We start from the raw sequence: 19846 nt of genomic DNA on the forward strand, positions 1-19846 counted from the left end.
AGAGATGAGTAAACTTTGGAAATAATTTCTGTAGCACTAAGGAATCCAGAACTGCAATATGCATCCACCTAATTTTATCATAGCTGAGCAAGGTAGCTGATTATGAGCTTGGAAAGAAGCATTCTGTGTAGAGATTTATGTACAGTGAGAGTGGTTTGACTTTCAAGGAGTTGAGAAAAAGAATTCCTTTTCATTTACAGAATTTACAGGGGGCAGCTGGGGATCTTTTTTGGCTGAAAGGCAAGCTTATTCATGAGGAAGAACTTTCCTGTTTGCATTCTTTGCTGAGGGCTTCCTGTAAATGATTGAAACATGTCACAGCTCAGTGTCAGAACACTTGAGTAGCTTTTTTCTTTCTCTTTTTACAGGATATTTGCAGAACATGACCTTATTTCTTTCCTTTCTAGCCCAAAAAATTTAATGAGTATGTTTTCAGCTAAACTTCCTGCATTTTGTCTGATACTTCAAAGGTGCACCCAGAAGATCCTGGTGAATAGTTTCCCAAACTAAAACCACATTTCTTTTTTTTTTCCTTTTGGAGGGGTTTTTCATGAGTTATATTGATTTTCTAGCCAATTCTTGAACTCTTGAAAGACCACAAAAAGTGAGGGAGGGCAATCAATCAGGGAGCTGATCTAACTTTTGAAAGGGCAGAGCCGATTATGCTGTTCCTAGCAGTATTCTAGGAGCCAGACAATCTTCTCTTCTCCTGCAGATAATATTTTCTGTATTATTTTGTACCCTGTGGTGTCAAGCAGAGCTTCAGCAAGGGAGTGAATTACACAATGTTGCTGGAAACAAAACAACAAAGCCACGGGAATGCTTGTGAGAGGTCAGTGGCATGGATTGTACGGAGACAGAAAGGTAGAGCTGGACCCTGAGAAACAGACATGTATATACATATATATAATATTTATACTTACTAAGAAAGAAATACAAAAGAGAACAATAGCTGTCCATGCTTTTGAGACCTGCTGGTCGTATTCCTGTTAAAGATACCTTTTTCTTGATCACTTTTATTCTTGCTTATACATTCTCAAGGTATCATTCCTGTGTCTTCAGTATGTTTCACATAACCTTTCATGCTTGAAGATGCAAATAAAGTCAAATGTGTTTTGCCTGACTGCTGCAAACTTGGTGGAATGATATTTCAGATGCAAAGCTTTGAAAAGGGTTTTGTTGTTGTTTTTTTTCCAGCTTCTTGCCAATTTAGTATCAAATTAATAGTAGAATGCATTATAAGTTGGAGACTTGTCTTCCGAAGATATTTGATGCTTTTGAAATTCTCTACTCAATATTTTCTTAGTTTAATGTTGTATTAAAAATATTAATGTCAGAAATAAAAAGGAAAAAATGGTCTCTGTAGAACCTCTGAGGTGTCAGTTCAGGATTTTGCTGTGTGATCTATTTAGGGCTTCGGGGAAAAATGAAACTATTGAAAGGCTTCTCTTTAAGCTGTCAGCTCTCTCTTGTGCAGTAACTACTCACTGAGGATGAATACACACTGATGCTGAATATTGATACATCCTTCTTTCACTAAAAGCCCTTACTTAGACAGTTTTTTAACAGATCTTAAGGAATGAATATGGGGACTTGTTCAGAGCACAAGTTACGAGGTATCATGAGCCATTCTTATTGAAGAAAGTTTTTACAAAATTTATGTTATCCAGCTCTTTTCTCTTGTTCCTTCTTTCTTTCCAGCCCTGTTCTGACCTGCTTATGAAATGCTCAATAGGATAACGATGCTTCTGGAGATTATTCCTGTGTGTAGCCTCAACCTATTTCATTTTACATATAGCCTTTCTGTACATATAAAAAGAAGCAAAGTTTGCTGTCCTACAGAAATCATCATATAATATAATATATCTCATTTGCCCAAAGAAATTGCAAACGTAATTTGGGTTACTGAAATGTAAGAGCTGAATACAAACTTGAGTATTCTTAAAGGCATTTGGGTCTGATGCTTTAGTCCATTTTCATCTCTTCATGTTGAAAGTGAAAATAATTGGAATAATCCCGAGGTTGCTATTACCTGATTTATAGCTGCCAAGAAATTGTGTCCAACTGAGTAGATTTCTACAATTTCCAGCACATTCTACTGTCGTGTTTTCAGTAAGGTAGTGTTGATTGACATATTACTGTCCATCTCAGGCTGTCAGTTGTCTTCAAAACACATCCATGCTGGGATAGATGGAGACAAAGCAGTGCTGGTGCCTCATTAATCAGCAGTTCAGAGCCAGGCTGCTGAAAGCCAGAGGAAAAGCAGGACATGATATATTGAGGTTGCTGTGTTTGTCATCATCCCCTCTTCATTCACTAACGGGATTAGAGCAGAAAGGATTCATGGCCCAGCTGTTCCCTGAGGATTTTCAACTCTCAGAGCTGACCCTGAGCACTGCACACTTAAATATTTCACTCAAAAAGAGTACCTCTCTTAAACAGTTAAGCAGTTTTCATGGAAAAGTAGCAAGTTTGCTTTCATGAAGGATTTGCTGTGACATGGATCAAAACATTATCCTTAATGAAAATTTAGGCAGGGGAGACATGGCTGTCTGCTTATCCACATAAAGCTTTTCTCCCTCTCACTCTACTACTCTTAAAAGATATTTTTACTCCTGCCTTACTGTGATCAGCCAGCTGTGTGGCCCATGAGTGGTGTCTGACATCTGGGATGGATTTTCTTGTGGTGGCTCTCTGGTTTTTGGGAGCTGGGCTATGAGTCCCTGTGAATCCCAGCTGTTCAAGTGTCAAACAGGCTCTGGGTTCTCTCAAAGATGGTTTGCAAAGCAGCCCCCAAGTCCTGCCCCCCTCACTTGCCTTCCTCTATTCCATAGTCCCTCTTCCAAGGTGTCCTGCATTCTGGAACTGGGGAGCCATCATTTGACAAACAACCATCCAAGTTTATTGCTTTTTCCCTGATCCCACTGTATCTTTAGTTTCTATTTGTAGTTTTTAACAGTCCAGGGCAAAGCAGTTTGATCCAACTCAGCATCAATAGACTGTATCCTGCTTTTAAAACAAGATACCATCAAAATAGCTGCAAGAAAAGGTTTAGAGATTTCTTTTTAAATGTTCAGGCTTGATTAGGGTAGATTGAACTACATGAGCTAATAGTTAATTGTTCATATATTTGAAAGGTATAAACACTCCTAATATTTCAGTATATTTTTACATGAACTCATATGAAGATTAATTTCTTCTCTGTTTAATTATAAAATTTCAGATGAGTATTTTTTTAGGTAGGTGTTGGAAGACTAAAGTTGTTCAAGAGTTTGAAAAATAACTAAGATTCATAATTCATCTGGACCATCTATGTTTTAGTTTTCCTTCAAATAGTTTTCCATAGCATTGAAGAACTGAGCTAAAGAACCACGATGCATCAAGGTGCAGTCCCTGTTCTGAAGAGAATTAGTAGGGATAATAAATTTGGTGTCCAAGAAGTAAATATAAGGATGCAATTGTGATTAAAACCATTCTTTTTAATTAAAAACTAAATCAGTTTGTAGTGGAGAATATTACTAGGTTGCTAGGTTGTGATTTTAGGTTAGAAGCAATACTAAGAGGACAATTATCCAAAAGCACAAATTAACAACAACAACAAAAAAATCTGTTTAGGAATAGAATTTTTTTGCCTGGATCATGATGGTTTATTGATTTTGAAAGTGGTGCTGCTTCAAATACTGTGATTTTCCAATTGTTAGGAATCATAAGGCATTGCTGAGTTTCTTGTGGAAGGAGCTCCTCAAGGATAGCGCAGAAGCTATTTTTGTAACTTCAGCATGTACAAACACAAACCCCTGAATGTCCCAGAAGATGCTGATTCTCCTAAAAACAGAGACACATTAGTACAGATGAGAGAACTGACTTTTTGTTTAAACCACTGGGAGTTCCAGAGAGTAGAGCTGAGTCCCTGCTGTAGCATGTTGCCATCCACCTTTCAGCACAGTTTAGATAGAAACTGTTCTGATGCTTTCCATTCCATAAAGCAAGGCAAAATGTGTGTATGCTGGCTTACAGACCACTTATCTCTCAAACTAAGAGGAATTAGCATTATAGCATCCAGTCCTACAATGGAAGATAGTGTGCTCAGAATGAAGTAGTTCTATTTTAAAAGGGTGTTTCTCTTCCCCTTCCATGTTTTATTTTCAAATTGCAGAATCCCTTGCATATTGACCATAAAGGTATTGCTGTAAGCAGAAAGCCATGAATCATTATTTGTTGTTGCAAAGTGAATGCATTTGTTAAAATGTTTGCAGGTTCTGATTAATCCTTACTTTTTTTTTTTTAATAGTTTTATAACAGTGCAGGAAAAGCAGTAGCAATATGCCTTTTCTTGTTTCAGAAGCAATTGAAAAGATGCTTTAGGCTTAAGACAGAAAATCACTGCATAGAGTTTGTTAGGATTCTGAAATGAAGGTTAACATTGCTCCCATGTGGCACAATTCATCTTTTTATTGGCTTTGGAACAGGGGTAAAACTGCTTTTTTGTTACCGTCTCCCTTGGATCATTATTAATTGATTCTTTATCATGAAACCAATCCATATATATCTTCAGTGTGTCCTGTGAACGTTTGAAACTTTTTTTTTCCAAAATAAGTCAGAAATATTGATTTAGAATGGAGAAGGCTTGCCATATTTAGAGAACAGGGCATCAAAGTCAAGGTCACCCTGTTTGTGAAGGCTGAATGGACACTGGCTGATTTTTTGTTGGAGTCTTTCGTTGTATATTCCATAACAATTTTGATTGCTTGTATGCTGAGAAAAAATGTGAATTAAAGTCCCTCAGACCCACCCTTAATTATAAACAGTACTTCATATACTTAATCAAAAGTGTTAATTAGCAGTAAAATATCACTCAGCAGACTTTTTGGATCCCCTGAAATGTCTCTTAAATTTGTTAATATTTCCATTCCACATGAAAGTTGTTTTTTTTTTTTAATACAATTAAGACAATGCTTATTACAATCTAATTATATCCCCATTCCTTTTAATATTTCAATCTTCTGTACACAAAAAATATGCTAAGTAAAATCTGTCATCTTTGACCAGTATTTGTGTTTCTAGTTACCATGAAATTCCTAAGATCCTCCTTAACCAATTTAAAAGCTTTTACTGCATTAAAATTTTAAAGTATGAGATGTTTTGTAAAGGGAAGTATTTATTCAACAGAACTGGGAGGATTTAACATGTGTGCCTTCCATTGAAGACTGCATCTATTTACTCAATTTTTATAGTTACAGTTTCCCCTACTTATTAAGGATTTTTGTCAGAAATTCTGATGTTAAACATTGCAGTTTTAAAAATTCCTAGCAAGTTGTATATAATGTTTCTGATTTCTGAAGTGAGCATTCCCATTGATACTAAATGGGAGATTTAATAAAGTTATTTGCAGAATATGTCCCCAGTTCTTAATTATTTATTTCCTGTATTTTAATGCTTGAGATAAAAACATGATGAAATGTGAGGAGGGATGTCACTCAAAAGTGAATAAATGACAGTGAAGTGAAAAGGAAAATGTCAGTTCTCATCAGTATTGCTTCTGAATTTTTGTCCTATGACTAAAGAGTATAGGTTTATTAAAGATGAACTTCCACAGGGCTACTGCTACTGATCCCTTACATGAATTAGGTAACTTGAGCCCAGCCTAGGAAATAATTGCAGTTGGTAAGTGGTTTCCTCCATGGTGAGAAGCAGGTGAGCATGCTGGAGAACCAACATACAAGTTTTGGCAGATTTCTACCTTGAGGAGCCAGGCTGTGTCACTAAACTGCAGGAGAGCTTTTCCAGTGAGTGACACTGTTAAAAAGGATTTTTGCAGAAACTTCCTGAGTGCTTACAGCAGTTATTAGAGTAAATTGGATATGCACTGTGCCTGATTAAGCATATTCCCACATATGTGTTTACCCTGAAAGCCAGAGCTGTCCCCAGGTTCTCTTTGCAGGGTTGTGATCTGTGAGATCTCAGAGAGTCAGACTGCACCAAACCTTGGGGACCATTCTGGTGTCACCTTGGCAGTGCTGGTGGCACACCAGTGGAACCTGCTGGAACTGCTCTGCAGCCTGAGCCCAGCAGGACTGTCCTGGTGCTGAGCAGGGCAAGGGGCTGCACTCTGCCCAGGTTCACAGCTCTGAACAAATGGCCACCAGCTAAAGGAAAGCCTGATTAACATGGTTCTAACATGCTCCTTGAAAGGTGGTGGCAGCTGAGCTATCAGCAAGGGACAGTGACACCACACCCCACTGAAATGGTGGGAAACAGGCAGAGTGGGGAAACCTAAATTCTGATTTTATTTGAACGCTGAGGATCAATAATGCTGATCTTTAGGGCAGTCTCATACCCTGGTACCATTCCCCTGGAACTTTTCTAACAAAAGTGATAACCTGGGGAGAAAAATCTCTTTGATATCAGTGTTGTGCTTAGAGATACTATGAGCTACTAATATGTTTTCAGCATTGCAAAGAAAGAGTTAATTACACAAAACTTTACATTAATAATGTACAAAATGTAATGTAACTACACAAAGTTATCTTTTAGATGTCCCTTGCATAGACCATAGATTTTCTTTATTATTATTATTATTATTATTATTATTGTTATTATTATTATTATTATTATTATTACTACCACTAGTATTTTTTGTTATTGGAAATTCCTTTTTAAATTATCTTTGTTTCTGCTTTTCCTTATTTTGTTGGATTTTTTAAACTAAAGCAAATAGCCTGACAATACATAGCTCTCCACTTTTTTGCTTGACATGAATCAATGATTAGAGTTTATTAATTCAATATACTGATTGTCCTGGTCACACAGTCCTGTTGGAGCTGGGGCAGAGTGGTCTCCAGATTTCTTGGCTTCATCTCCCACTCCCTTACCTTGTGTTTCCCTTCCTAAATTCTCCTGGCAAACAGTCCCAGTGGAAGAAGTGACAACCTGCCTGCCCTGAGATGGCCTAAAAACTGTCAAATATAGATGCAAGGCAATCAAATTAACAGTCTCATTGGTGCTTCTGATGGCTTCTACAGGGAAATTGAAAATAAATGCTCTGCCCAGCAGCAGAAAGACTTAAGTATTCGTTCCAGAGAATTAAGGACACTTGTGGTGAGGCGAGGGGAGGAGCAGAGCCATCAGTTGCCTGGTAGTAAATATGTTTAATGTAAAGCAAGCAGAGCTTAAAGAGCTCGTTTGTCTTCCAAATTTCTTCCAAGTGCAGATTAAATACTCTCGGCTTTCTTGGGGGTGAGATGGAGAAGATGAGCTCCCTTGTAGATCAAAATCACTTTCACAGATTTATTTAGTGTTTAAATATCAAAGCAACTGGCTAGATCCGAAGGATTAGGATGTTTCTTGCTTTGCCACGTAAACAGATAAAAAAGGAACAGAAAGATAACTGTTTTATGCATGCAGGACTTAAAGCAGTTCATTTGTGAACACCACATTTTTATTTCTGTGGCTTTTATTAGTTATTTGTGCAGTTGGTAGATATAAAAATTGGAAAATGGTTTGATATTTGTGAGGCTTATGTATATTGACAAGGGATGCAGAATGGTGCCTTGCACTTTAGAATTAAAGGGATGTTTATAAAGTATATTTTATGTACTGAAATATTCATCCTCTATCCTATATCTGCCAAACAACTCAGCATACACAAACACTCACATAACTCAGAATGCATTGCTTATCTATTTTAATTTGTTTTGCATACACTGCCCATGTGGTGGAATACTGCTCCTAGGTCATGAGCATTATTTCATACTTTATATTTGTTTATATTCAAACTCCATAAATTCTAGCCTTATAGACATGTGAGATATATTAATTTTAATATTCAAATACCCATTATTTTTGGCCACTTGTAATCATATTTTAATGTCACGAAGATGTAGGACTGCTGCAAGCCAGAAGGCATGAAACATTTAGTGCATTGCTAGTATTTTTCATTCCAAACTATTCCACAAAACTTCACAAAAACTTCTGGTTTATTCTCTGGCATTTTCTTTGGGTTTTTCTTTTGGACAATTGGAATGTTGGAACTCTGAAATCCAAACCCATGCAGTGTGCAGCCATTTATTTTTTGGAATCCATGTGATTAATACTTTAAGAAGATCAACTGCAAAATATAATGCACATGTCTAAATAGTGGTTTTCATCCTGAAGGGATTCCAAAGTTCTGTACCAAATTTGAGGGACAGAAGGTACTAATCTGCCACACAGTAAGAGAGGAAACTGCCTGCTTCTGTTAAGGCTCATATTTATTCTTCTGCTAGAGATAACCTGCACACTTACACAGGATCAGCATTTGCATACCTGAAAGTTAATTGCTAAATTATAAATTCTATGCAGGCATTAATATCTAATGAATAGCAAGCAATTATATTTTAATAGTGCCTGAGAAAACTGGGATTCCCTGCCCTGAGAATTATGAAATATAAAGCTCTAAAACTGAAGGGATGGTAGATAATTCAGTTTAGGAGGGATGTCAGCAGGTCAACTGGCCCAAGCTCTCCTTCAGAGTGGGGTGGTTTTGAGGTCAGACACCAGACTTGGACCCATAAATTTTGGGGCAGACTCCCTCCAATCCCCCTAGAGGCTGTTACCCCTCAGTGCTGTGCATCTTCTGCAGTGGATTGAGCTGCTTAAGCAGTTGATAACACCTGCTTGTTCTCACTGCAGCTCCCTGCTCGTGTATCCGTGTGTGTGTGCACAAATCCCACTCCCTCACATTACTGAATTCAAATTGAATTTGAAATGCTGATGAAAACTACTATTAAGTAGCACTGACAGAAGGGGAGCAGTTCTGTTAGGTCACTCTAAATGCTAACTTGGCTTACTGGGCATTTTGATTGACTTAAACTCCTCAATTTGGTAAAGTTTTTTTTGTACACTAAAGGAGTTATGGTCAAAGAAATGCAATTAGCATTTCTGAACATGATTTTTAACATGATTTTTATTTTTTATCTTATGTGGAGGTTCTCTAAGGAGGAAAGGAATTCATTCCTCTTCTATGTAATATGTGGAGGATTTGTGAAGTGAAAAAAGTATTTTGAAGCTAATGACTGAACTGAGAATGTCTTCCTACAAAAATCCTAAATTACATTAAGTCTAGATTGCATTGTAATTAGGTTAGCTATTCTTTCAAACATGAAGTCAGTGTTTTGCATGTTGCCCTTCAATTCACTGAATTTATACATCCTGTCTGATAGGTCACTTTATCATTATGCTGCCACAAAACTCTTTAAATAGACGTTATTTTAGAGATAAATTCAGCTTGAGAAGGCTTCTTTCTCAGAAAGGATATTACATATTACAAAGGATGATGCCAGTGCTTGTATGTGATATCAGAAACATTAATACAATAAAAGATTATGGTTTTGGTACTAGTTTTATGAATGCAATTTCACCTGGAATTATATTCTAAATGGATTTTGTTACAGTAAGATTAATTTGAAAGACCCAGCTATCTTAAATACAAATTTTTACTGCATCTTTTATATATCTTTTTATTGGGTATATGAATAGGAGGTGGATATGAGTCTTGTTTGAAAAGAATACACTGTGTAACTCAAATATGCTGCTAGGGTCAAATTTTAGCTCCTGCTCAAAATTTCAGCAAATAACCTGCTTGGTCTCTGGAAGGAGCTGTGTGGCTGGGCTGCAGCAGTTTCTTGACTTATATTTCACATAATGTCTTTGCTCATGCTGTTTGTTGTGCTTAGAGATACTATGAGCTACTAAAATGTTTTCAGCATCGCAAAGAAAGAGTTAATTACGCAAAACTTTACATTAATCATGTACAAAATGTAAAGTAACTACACAAAGTTATCTTTTAGATGTCCCTTGCATAGACCATAGATTTTCTTTATTATTATCATTATTACTACCACTACTATAATTTGTTATTGGAAATTCCTTTTTAACTGATCTTTGTTTCTGCTTTTCCTTGTTTGGTTGGATTTTTTAAACTAAAGCAAATAGCCTGACAATACATAGCTCTCCACTTTTTTGCTTGACATGAATCAATGATTGGAGTTTATTAATTCAATATACTGATTGTCCTGGTCACACAGTCCTGTTGGAGCTGGGGCAGAGTGGTCTCCAGATTTCTTGGCTTCATCTCCCACTCCCTTACCTTGTGTTTCCCTTCCTAAATTCTCCTGGCAAACAGTCCTGGCTCAGTTGAACTCACCCCCTGATGCTGGTAAAGCCATGGTGTTGGGCTCTGTGCAGGAGGAGAGGTGACTTTGTGCTCACATTTACAATTTTGGGGTGCACAGAGAGCCCTGCCTGGCGATCACAGAGCACTGGGACTGCAGCATTGCAGAGGCTCCTCAGTCTGATGTCTGACCTTCCCAAAAGGCAGTCTCCCTTCCTTCTGGAAACTGTGTATAAGGAGCCCAAATTCTGGGCTCAGCTGAAGCTCTGTGTGTGTATTCACCATTCTGAGCAGACATGGACCTTTGATTGGTTTCTGTTTGGTTTCCCCAAGTCTCAGGATGGTGTAGCGCAATCTGTCCCCCTGCCCAGCTGTTGGCAGCTTGGAGGGGTCACACCAAAGCTGGTGGCAGAGAGCTCTGTTGGTTGTGCACAAGAGGGACACCTCGAGGGTATCTCCCCCTGAGTCACAGGAGCCCCTTTGCCTGAGTCACTGAACATGAACTTGGGTAATATGGAAAGTTCTGGCAGCAATCCCTTGTTAACAACGTGCAAAGCTCTTGCACCCCTGAGGTTTTCTTCAATCTCAAATTTTTGTGTCCTCTACTGTAACATAAGTTTCCCTCTCTTTTTGTTTGTGTGTGTGTCTCTGTATCTTCTTTTCGTTCTTTTCCTCCAGAAAGATGCAAGTGACTGTACTTGAGACTTTTTTCCCTTTTGTGTGATCTTTATTTCTCTTCTAAACAGTCACACGTTTTTCTCCTATTTCTCTGTTTTGTTTGGAGAGTTGAATGTTCCCTGAGTTCCTGCCCTTATGTGAGAAAGACTGGAATTGCAGGATAGATAATTGTGTTATGAAATACATATCCCAGGCAATTTAAGAAATGTTACTTAAATTTCCTAATTGTTTATCTGCACAGGAGGTATTGGAGTGGAGGATTTCAGGGCTCTTTAAACATACTTTTTGGCCTTTCTTATTTTTTTCAGCCAGTCCAATAAACACAATTGTAGTCTGTAGTTCTAACTCAGGCATGTATTTATCTGCACAGCACATCTGCAAGTAGATATTTATTCTTTATTTCTTTGTTTGATGTGTAGCTTAAAAAAATACTTAGGCTGTTGAGCAGTTTTAAACAAAGCGTTTTCTCTAAAAAAACAAGAGCAGCCAGGCAGCCAGTGAGAGCATGCTGGTGACAAACACTTGAGTGCCAGGGAGAGGCCCCTGCTGTGTCTGAGCCCTCTGTGGAAGCAGCAGCTCTGCTGTGGTACGTGGCAGTGGCTCTGTGCTGCACTGAAGCCTGGCTTCATTCTCAGCAATTTGTCAATCAGTGTCACTGCCCTGCCTCAGAGCCCTGGCTGGTGCCTCTGCATGGCTCCAGCCTGTTCTGGAACTGTCAAAACTCACTCACAGGGGCCTCACCTCCCACTCAACCAACACTCTGGTTTACTGACATGTGTTTCATTCTGTGTTTGGGGTTTGAGTTTATTTCAGTTGAAGTATTACTCTGTAGAAAATGACTTGTGCCTGTGCCTACCATAACACTGTGTCATTTTTATTTGTATGCCCTTTCTTTGGCTTTAACTAAGCCCTGAAGGCTTTGGAATTGAAGGATTAAAAAATAACAATAGCAAATAAAAAGCATGATTTTATTTTCAATGTTGCTAGGTACCTCATTCTCATTTATTATTAGATAGCTGTAGGCATACCAGCAGCTCACCGAAGGAATGAACAGAAAATATGGAAACAGTGATTATCCTCTAAAATCCAAATTAAACAGGCTATTGTCATTACTGCTTTTATGTCATTTCTCTAAATTCTTTAGGTACCATCATATCCCAGACTACTTCTATTTGCTCCAGTTCTGTAGTTAACAGCTTTAATGAGAAGATGAGAATTGAAATGTAATTTAAATGTTCCCCTTGAAACTCGTGTGCATCCTGTGAGTGAGGAAACACTGTGGGTAGAACATGCTCTTCACTGCAGGGCTTCTTCACCCACAGGAGCACCTGATCCAGCCCCAGCTGAAGTCACTGGAAAGGCTCCAGTGAGTGCCAGAGGCTTTGGATCAGGGTGTGTGAAATGAGGTCATGTGGAAAGATAAACAGCAGATATCACATTCCAGATGTAGCTGTGCCCATGTGCACTAAGTGGGGAGAGCTGCTGGGAGCTCACTCTGCTGGGAGATGCTGTTTGGAGAATAAATGGCTGATGGCACAGGAGCAGAAGGACTCAAAAGACACAAGCTCTTGATTTACTTCTGTTTTTCCATGTACAAACTGACCAGAGGCTAAAAGCATAATGCTTTTCTCTAAGCAGCTCTGAGATACACTTAGATTTCTTTTTCCCTTCACCTCTCCTATTCTTTTTTTTCCTTTTCATTATACTAAGAGGCTACCTCTTCCATCAGAGTTTGGAAACTTATAAAGAGAAAGGCTTCTCTAACTTCTCTTTCCCTGGCTGCCCTTTCCCTTCCTTTTTTTGGAGAAAGATTTGCCCCACCTAAGTGGGAGTTCTGATGATTCTGACTGAAACCACAAATTTGTTAGGCAGACTTTAGTTTGGTTTATTTTACTTAAATGGTTTAGTTTACTTAAAATGTTTGTTTTGGAGTTTAAAGTAGTTTATGCAAGGGAAAATCCATATATGTGTGGGAAACTGGACATGTGTACTTGTATACCTGAAGGTTGGGAATACCAGAGTAAAAAGGAAGTCTGTGCAGAATTTATCCAAAATTGAATTAGAATTCTTAATGTACTGCCTGGATACTGGAAATTATTTTGTTGAGTTCAAATATGAACTAATCACCGTACAATTGAATCTCAGAATAATTTCACTGTAGATGAAAGCTGGGAGTATTCTCTTGTAAATATATCCAGCACCCTCCATTTTTGAACCAAGCACAGTCCATATTATGGTGTTTGCTTTCTGATATCTCTCATATCCTTGTCACAGATTCCTGATGCAACACTGAAAAATCTTTCTGAAATATTTCTTGCTGTTTTAATTGAGAATTCATATGTATTTGTAGTAAAGTTTTCAGCTTCCAATTCCACAGGCAAGCTGGAGATAGGAGGGAGGCTGCATTAGTGTTTCACCTTCAGCAGCAGCTAGAAAAGTGTGAGACACTCGAACTGCTGTTGCCTGTACTCTGCCTGTTCTCTGAATAAATAGGTTGTCAATCTAGCACTTTAAACAAGCACTTTCTTCTTTTTTAACCTTGCTTCTTGACATTTTCCATTAAGCATACTGTAATGGAAAAGATGAGGAGAATTTCTCTGCACACCAGGAATAGCAACCTGTCTGCTTAGCACCAAGGGCCCTTTGCTGAGCGGTGAGTGAGAGCTCCATCCCTCACTGGATTGCTTCTTGAGATGAGATGCTGATAGCCCTTGCCTGTGTGACTCTGGGAGAATTCCCCAGGCAGGCAGGAGGCAGCACACTGCAGCGTGTGGCTGTGAATGCAGGCAGGCTCTGCCAAGCAGGGAGAGCTGGGTGTGCTGCCTGCCTGCCTGCAGGGAGCCTGGCCAGCAAAGGCCATCTGTCCAGCTGTGCCACTGAGCCTGGGCTCTCAAGGCTCCTCAGGCTGGCACTTGGTCACCTTGTCCACTCTCCAAACCCCTTGGTGGCCACCAAGCCTGTGAGATCTGTGAAAATCCTGTGTGTGCAGAAGATGTTCATCAGTAATAATCACTGCTCATGTGCACTGGTAGGAAGATTTAAACAGAGATAGGCAGTGCAATTCCTAAATATAAGCCTTTTTTAGAAGAAAACTGTTATTACTGCATCATAATGGAGCTCTGTTTTCGGGTTGGTCTAACAGACTAGAATGCTATACAGATACTTGCTTGAAGACAGGCAAAACCAGAAATCCATAGATGCACACAGGCATGTACAGAGACATAACCATGCAAAACACCTAATTAGTTGTCCATTACTGAAATCTGTTTCAAAGCTAATTCATCATTAACTAAATAGATCTTTTAAGGAAGACATTATTGTCCAAGCACTTAGATCTTATTGTAGTGTACTGCTGTTCCTTCCCTTCCTTCTGATATTTATGCTACTCAAACCCCAGCTCTGTCTTTGGAAGGCTGCAGTTAAATGAGCTCTGTGGAGGTAGCATCGTGTTTCCTAGCAACACCATGTCTGTGGCACTGATGCTGCCTTCCCTCTCTTCTCTAAACGCAAAGTCATGTCCATTAATCCCCAGCTGCACTTAAAACTTTTCAGGGATTTTGCTAGCTCCCCACTGTTCATGTTTTCATTTTGCTCAGATGCTGCAAGGCAAACTGCTTCAGTGATTTAATTCTTGTCAGTGCCTCAGTAGAAAACCAACCACATGGGTATATTCACAATTACTGTTTGGTTTTCATTTAAAACAAATAATTTGTCCTACACCGTGATGCCTCCCCTCAAACGTTATCATTTTGGCCATTCAAACAACCTGAAAAATGGAAGAGATAAACTAAATGTCTTGAAAATCTATTACCTGTGCTGCCAAAGTAACTGATTTTTTTAAGCTAAGATATGTAGTGGCAAAATAACCCTAAATTTAAGTGAAAGAGGCTTTTTTTTTTTTTTTAATACACAAAAACGTTGAAATAAAACTTGTAGGACTTGTTTCTACCTGCCAACAGCTTTCTGTGTAACATGAACTGAATAGTCTTTGACCTCTTGTGATGCCAGCTGTGAGCTCCAGGGGTATCACTTTGTTGTATGGGAAGCTCCTGCAGCATTGTGAGAATGAGTCTGGGGTCAGAGAAGCTGCTCTCTGACTTCACCTGGCTGCAGCCAAGGAGCTGGGAGGAGCAGGAGGAGCCAAACTCAGAGCTGTGGCTTTCTGAACAGGTTTGTAAAAGCACACACCTGTTGGCAGGCAACACAGCCTTCCTCCTGTTCAAAGAGGTGCTCTGAGAGGTTGGCCTCAAATCTTCTGTCACCCCACAGACAAATAGCTGTGCTTGTGTGGATTGGGTGTTGAGGGATCTGGTTGTATTTACCAAGGCTGCAGTTTGGTTTTCTTACCTTTTTTCCATAATGAATATTCAGTGAGATACTGTGATGTCTCCTGAGACTCATTTACTTCCAGGAGAAAGGAGTTGAGGTATTCTATCACCTATGGACATTTGTTAGAACATGTAAGTAGCTTAGCTAATTAATATTTTTGTTCCTAATTTAGCTCTTGCTATACAATAAGTCATGTCATATTCATAATCAATTCAAAACACTCATCTTTGAGGGGATATCTCTTCTTCTAATATGTTTTTCAGAAAGTGTAAGATGTGGCACCAAAATATAAGGAAACTTAGTGTTAGATAAATAGATATTCTAAAATTACCATCAATGAAGGAAAGTATTAATTAATTTATTTAAATAGATAAAAGCATTTATTTAAACTTTGTGTTTAGACACAAAGTTTAAATAAATTATTCTGGAGAATAATGCAACACTCAGTACAAAAAGTCCTCTGAGCACTGACGAGCTTGTTGAAGAAGATGTGTACCCACATACAGAGGGAAAAATAAGAGACAGATTTGTCAGCAGACTGTCATTTCTATCAGCTCGAGGTCTGGACCTTTAGAGGGTTCTTAAAACAAGTGTTAGAGCAGTAGGGCTCCTGTGCTAGATCCCCATTTCTGCAGGGTGTCCCCTTCCTTCACCGAGCGTTCCCGCCGGTGGCAGGACCGAGCCTTTTTGTCTGCACAGTAGCACGGCCTGAGCGCAGCGGGGTGGGGGTGCCCGGGGCTCACCTTGTCCGTTTGTCCTCGCAGATGGCTGTCCGGACCTGTGCAATGGCAACGGGAGGTGCACGCTGGGCCAGAACAGCTGGCAGTGCGTCTGCCAGAGCGGCTGGAGGGGCCCGGGCTGCAGCGTGGCCATGGAAACCGCCTGCGCCGACAGCAAGGACAACGAGGGAGGTGAGCGGGGCCGCCCTCAGTGCCGGCGGGCAGAGCGCCTCGGGAGGCACTGTCCTGCCTGTCCTGCCTGTCCTGCGTGTCCCGCGCTGCTGGCAGGTGTCGCATTGCTCTCCAGCAAAGGACAGGAGCTGTGGCCGTGCGGGACCCGCTCGGAGCCCGGCTCGGGGCCAGCCCAGCCCGGCTGGGAGCACGGCCCGAGCGGAGCGGCTGCTGCTGAGGCACCGGCACGGAGCGCCCTGTGCCCCTCGGAGCAGCCACGGAGCCACCGTGCTGGCCTTGTCCCCTGCGTGCTGTGCACGGCCCTGCCAGGCTGTCCCTTGGTGTCACAGTGCACAGTCCCCGTGCAAGGCTGTCCCTTGGTGTCACAGTGCACAGTCCCTGCCAGGCTGCCCCTTGGTGTCCCACAGCCCCTGCCAGGCTGTCCCTTGCTGTCCCTTGGTGTCCCACAGCCCTGCTAGGCTGCCCCTTGGTGTCACAGTGCACAGTCCCTGCCAGGCTGTCCCTTGGTGTCACAGTGCACAGTCCCCGTGCAAGGCTGTCCCTTGGTGTCCCACAGCCCTGCCAGGCTGTCCCTTGGTGTCACAGTGCACAGTCCCCGTGCAAGGCTGTCCCTTGGTGTCCCACAGCCCCTGCCAGGCTGTCCCTTGCTGTCACAGTGCACATTCCCCGTGCCAGGCTGTCCCTTACTGTCCCACAGCCCTGCCAGGCTGTCCCTTGCTGTCCCTTGGTGTCCCACAGCCCTGCTAGGCTGTCCCTTGCTGTCACACTGCACAGTCCCCATGCCAGGCTGTCCCTTGGTGTCCTACAGCCCTGCCAGGCTGTCCCTTGCTGTCACACTGCACAGTCCCCATGCCAGGCTGTCCCTTGGTGTCCTACAGCTCTGCTAGGCTGTCCCTTGGTGTCCCTTGCTGTCACAGTGCACAGTCCCCATGCCAGGCTGTCCCTTGGTGTCCCACAGCCCTGCCAGGCTGTCCCTTGGTGTCCCTTGCTGTCACAGTGCACAGTCCCCATGCAAGGCTGTCCCTTGGTGTCCCACAGCCCTGCCAGGCTGTCCCTTGGTGTCCCACAGCCCTGCCAGGCTGTCCCTTGCTGTCACACTGCCCAGTCCCTGTGCCAGGCTGTCCCTTGGTGTCCCTTGCTGTCACAGTGCACAGTCCCCATGCCAGGCTCTGCAGGGCTGGGTGAGGTTTGCTCAATGGGCGTGTAGGGCTGACATCCCTGCTCTGCTCTCCCTGCCCTGTGTCAGGCATATCGCTATTAAATATAGGATGTGTCCTGTGTTTCCCTTCAAAGATGTTTTTTGGGTTTTGTTGAGCCTTCCATGGTGGCCTGAAAGCAGTTCTGAGATGTGGTGCTTTCTCAACAAGATTGGTTAATTTGCTGCTTCATTTACAGGAACTTTCTTATTAACTTTCAATGTAATGTCTTTAGAAAGTCACATAGATTCTTTTTCATATGCTTCTGCTGTCTGCTATAAACCAAGCATCAGACACAGCTTTTTTTCCTTGAGACTCCTTCCCTTTCCTTTGGCCAATAATTAATCTAAAGAAAACATCCGCTGTTTGCTGATTAATAAATATTTTATAAATGTATTTCCTAAAACTGCAAAGCAACATTGGGCTGTATCAAGGGTAAAATTGTCATTAGGCTGAGTGCTTTAATTTAAGTAAGTCCCAAACTGAGGAACAGGTGTATTTGGTTTTGATTACATGATATTAACCACAGCTGAATATCATCAACTTGTTTTAATTTGTAAATCCTCTGTTAGTTCCTTGGTTTCACATGCTCAGTGCTTACAAAAGTATTTTGGAAGTTCAAAAGCTATTTCAGTTTCAGAGAACTAGAACTTGCTTTATAGCTGTTACTGAATTATGGAAAGCAGAATCTAACTGCCAGAGTACATTAATTGGCTTTTAAGTATACAACAAAACCCACTAAACTTGTGTTAATATTCAGTGTAAGAAACTAAAAGGTGAAATGCTTAGGTTTGCAGTTTTTACATGCTTTGAAGATTATAAAGGGAAATTTGAAAACAGATGTATTATTAGAATTTCCTCAAAGAAAGTAAAAAGGTTGGAAATGTTATTAGAAAAAATGGAATAAGAGGTTTATTTATTTATCCAGGACATTATTTTGCACTTGTAAAACAGACAGGCAAGCAGGGGAAAAAATGACCAGTGACACTATTCTGCTGCTCATCCTGATGAAAAACTGTAGAATTGTAAAACTTATTCAAGGAGGGTAAACAGGAGCTCATCATAAGCAAAGAATACAGGCAGAATTGCCATACAACAGATACATAATATTATGAATTAATAATTAATGCAGAATTGTATATTCCATTATCATGTGAGTTGCATGGATTTTGGTTTACCATAGTAAAGCACCTGAAAGAAAATTAGTTGGTTTAGCTGAAGGCTAGAAAGGCTTAGGGGAGAATTCTCCAGATGTTCTCAGTGTTTGCATTTTAAGTAATTTTTTTCCAGAGACTAGAAAGGTTACTGGTCACTGGTTCTTGTGAGTGTAAATAGTTTGAAAATTTAAGCTTGATCCAAGATCCAAACAACCTGAGAAGTCCCTTTGACCCCCGTGTTTTCACATGGGGTTTAGGTGAAAATTAGTCTCAGCAATTTAATTCAATGATCATTCCTGCTCTTATAGTCTCATCCTTATTAATTCCCATAGAATGTTTGTATAAGGGAGCTCAACACCTGTTAAGCTGCTGTTTCTCCTCAAGCTTTCCAGGCTTTCCTAAAAAAACAGAGGCGCTTTGAGCTCTGCTGTGTTTCCTGCACACAGCTCCCCTCAGGCTATGCCACTGCAGTGCTCTCAGTCTCTCCCATGCCTTGGTGGTTTGTCTGCAGTTTGCTCCATCATATTTTGGGGTTCAGGTTCCTCTGAGATGTCCTGGGGTTCTGTCCCATCTAAGCTGTGAGCACAGAGGCATTTTCCTGACCACCAGTTTGTCAAATTCGCAAGAACTACAACAAAACTCAAACACCAATATAATGATTAATCCCTTCATGATTAATATCTCAGAATGCAGCCCTGCCTTTGCCTGAGATGCTCTGCTCTGTACATGTTTGGTTCTGCACACCTGGCCAGGAGTCTGTGCTCTGAGCTGTGTTCATAGGGGAGTTTGCAGGAATGGAGAGGCTGGAAGGGCTGTGTGTGTTCTGTGCTTCAAACTGCACCTTTATGTAATTGTGACTCTCTGTAGAAAGGAACAGATAAAATTAAGTTTTGTCATTAGACAAAGCTGAAAAGTCTACTATGGGAATCAATAGTAAGGATCCAGCTAGTTACCAGAATGCCAAGTTTCACATAAAATGCAAGTTTATTGGAAGTTAAAGAAATTGCCTCTTCTCCCAGTCACTCTTTTCATTTGAAACTCAGCTGAGTTTATTTGCAGCAAAGTGTTGAACTCATTTGCTGCTCCATTACCAACATTGCTCTGTTAACATAAGCAAGTAGTTCTGGGCTAGTACAGAACACACAAGCTGTTCTTTTGGAAGGCAGTAGGGTAGCTAAAAATACTTTTTTTTTTTCTTTTTTCCTAAATGAGGTCTTTTCTGGACAGTTGAGCCTCCTTCCTTTCTGTCCATCTCTGCATATTGTTAAAATACAATTCTTTCAGCATGTCACTGAAAGGGAACTATCATTTCCTATCTTCTGTGGCAGCAGATTTAACATATCTTGGAGCTTTTTCCCTGTTCAGCCATTCTTATTGCAATTGTATCTCACAATCAGATTCAAATGCCTTGGGCCAAGTCTTCAT

At 40.6% G+C, this 19846-nt stretch overlaps 1 protein-coding gene across 17 annotated transcripts in view; it reads left to right on the forward strand.

Annotated features, from left to right (window-relative positions):
• Positions 1–19846, forward strand: part of TENM2 (teneurin transmembrane protein 2) — an 884487-nt gene that overhangs the window by 812707 nt on the left and 51934 nt on the right. For all 17 annotated transcript variants that reach the window (XM_077186468.1, XM_054642789.2, XM_077186471.1 and 14 more), the window contains one exon: positions 15922–16068. In XM_077186468.1, the coding sequence (XP_077042583.1) occupies positions 15922–16068 (147 nt within the window). The remainder of the gene's footprint in view (positions 1–15921; positions 16069–19846) is intronic.

This window comes from Agelaius phoeniceus, chromosome 15, assembly GCF_051311805.1.
Source record: "Agelaius phoeniceus isolate bAgePho1 chromosome 15, bAgePho1.hap1, whole genome shotgun sequence".
In the NCBI taxonomy this organism is placed as follows: domain Eukaryota; kingdom Metazoa; phylum Chordata; class Aves; order Passeriformes; family Icteridae; genus Agelaius; species Agelaius phoeniceus.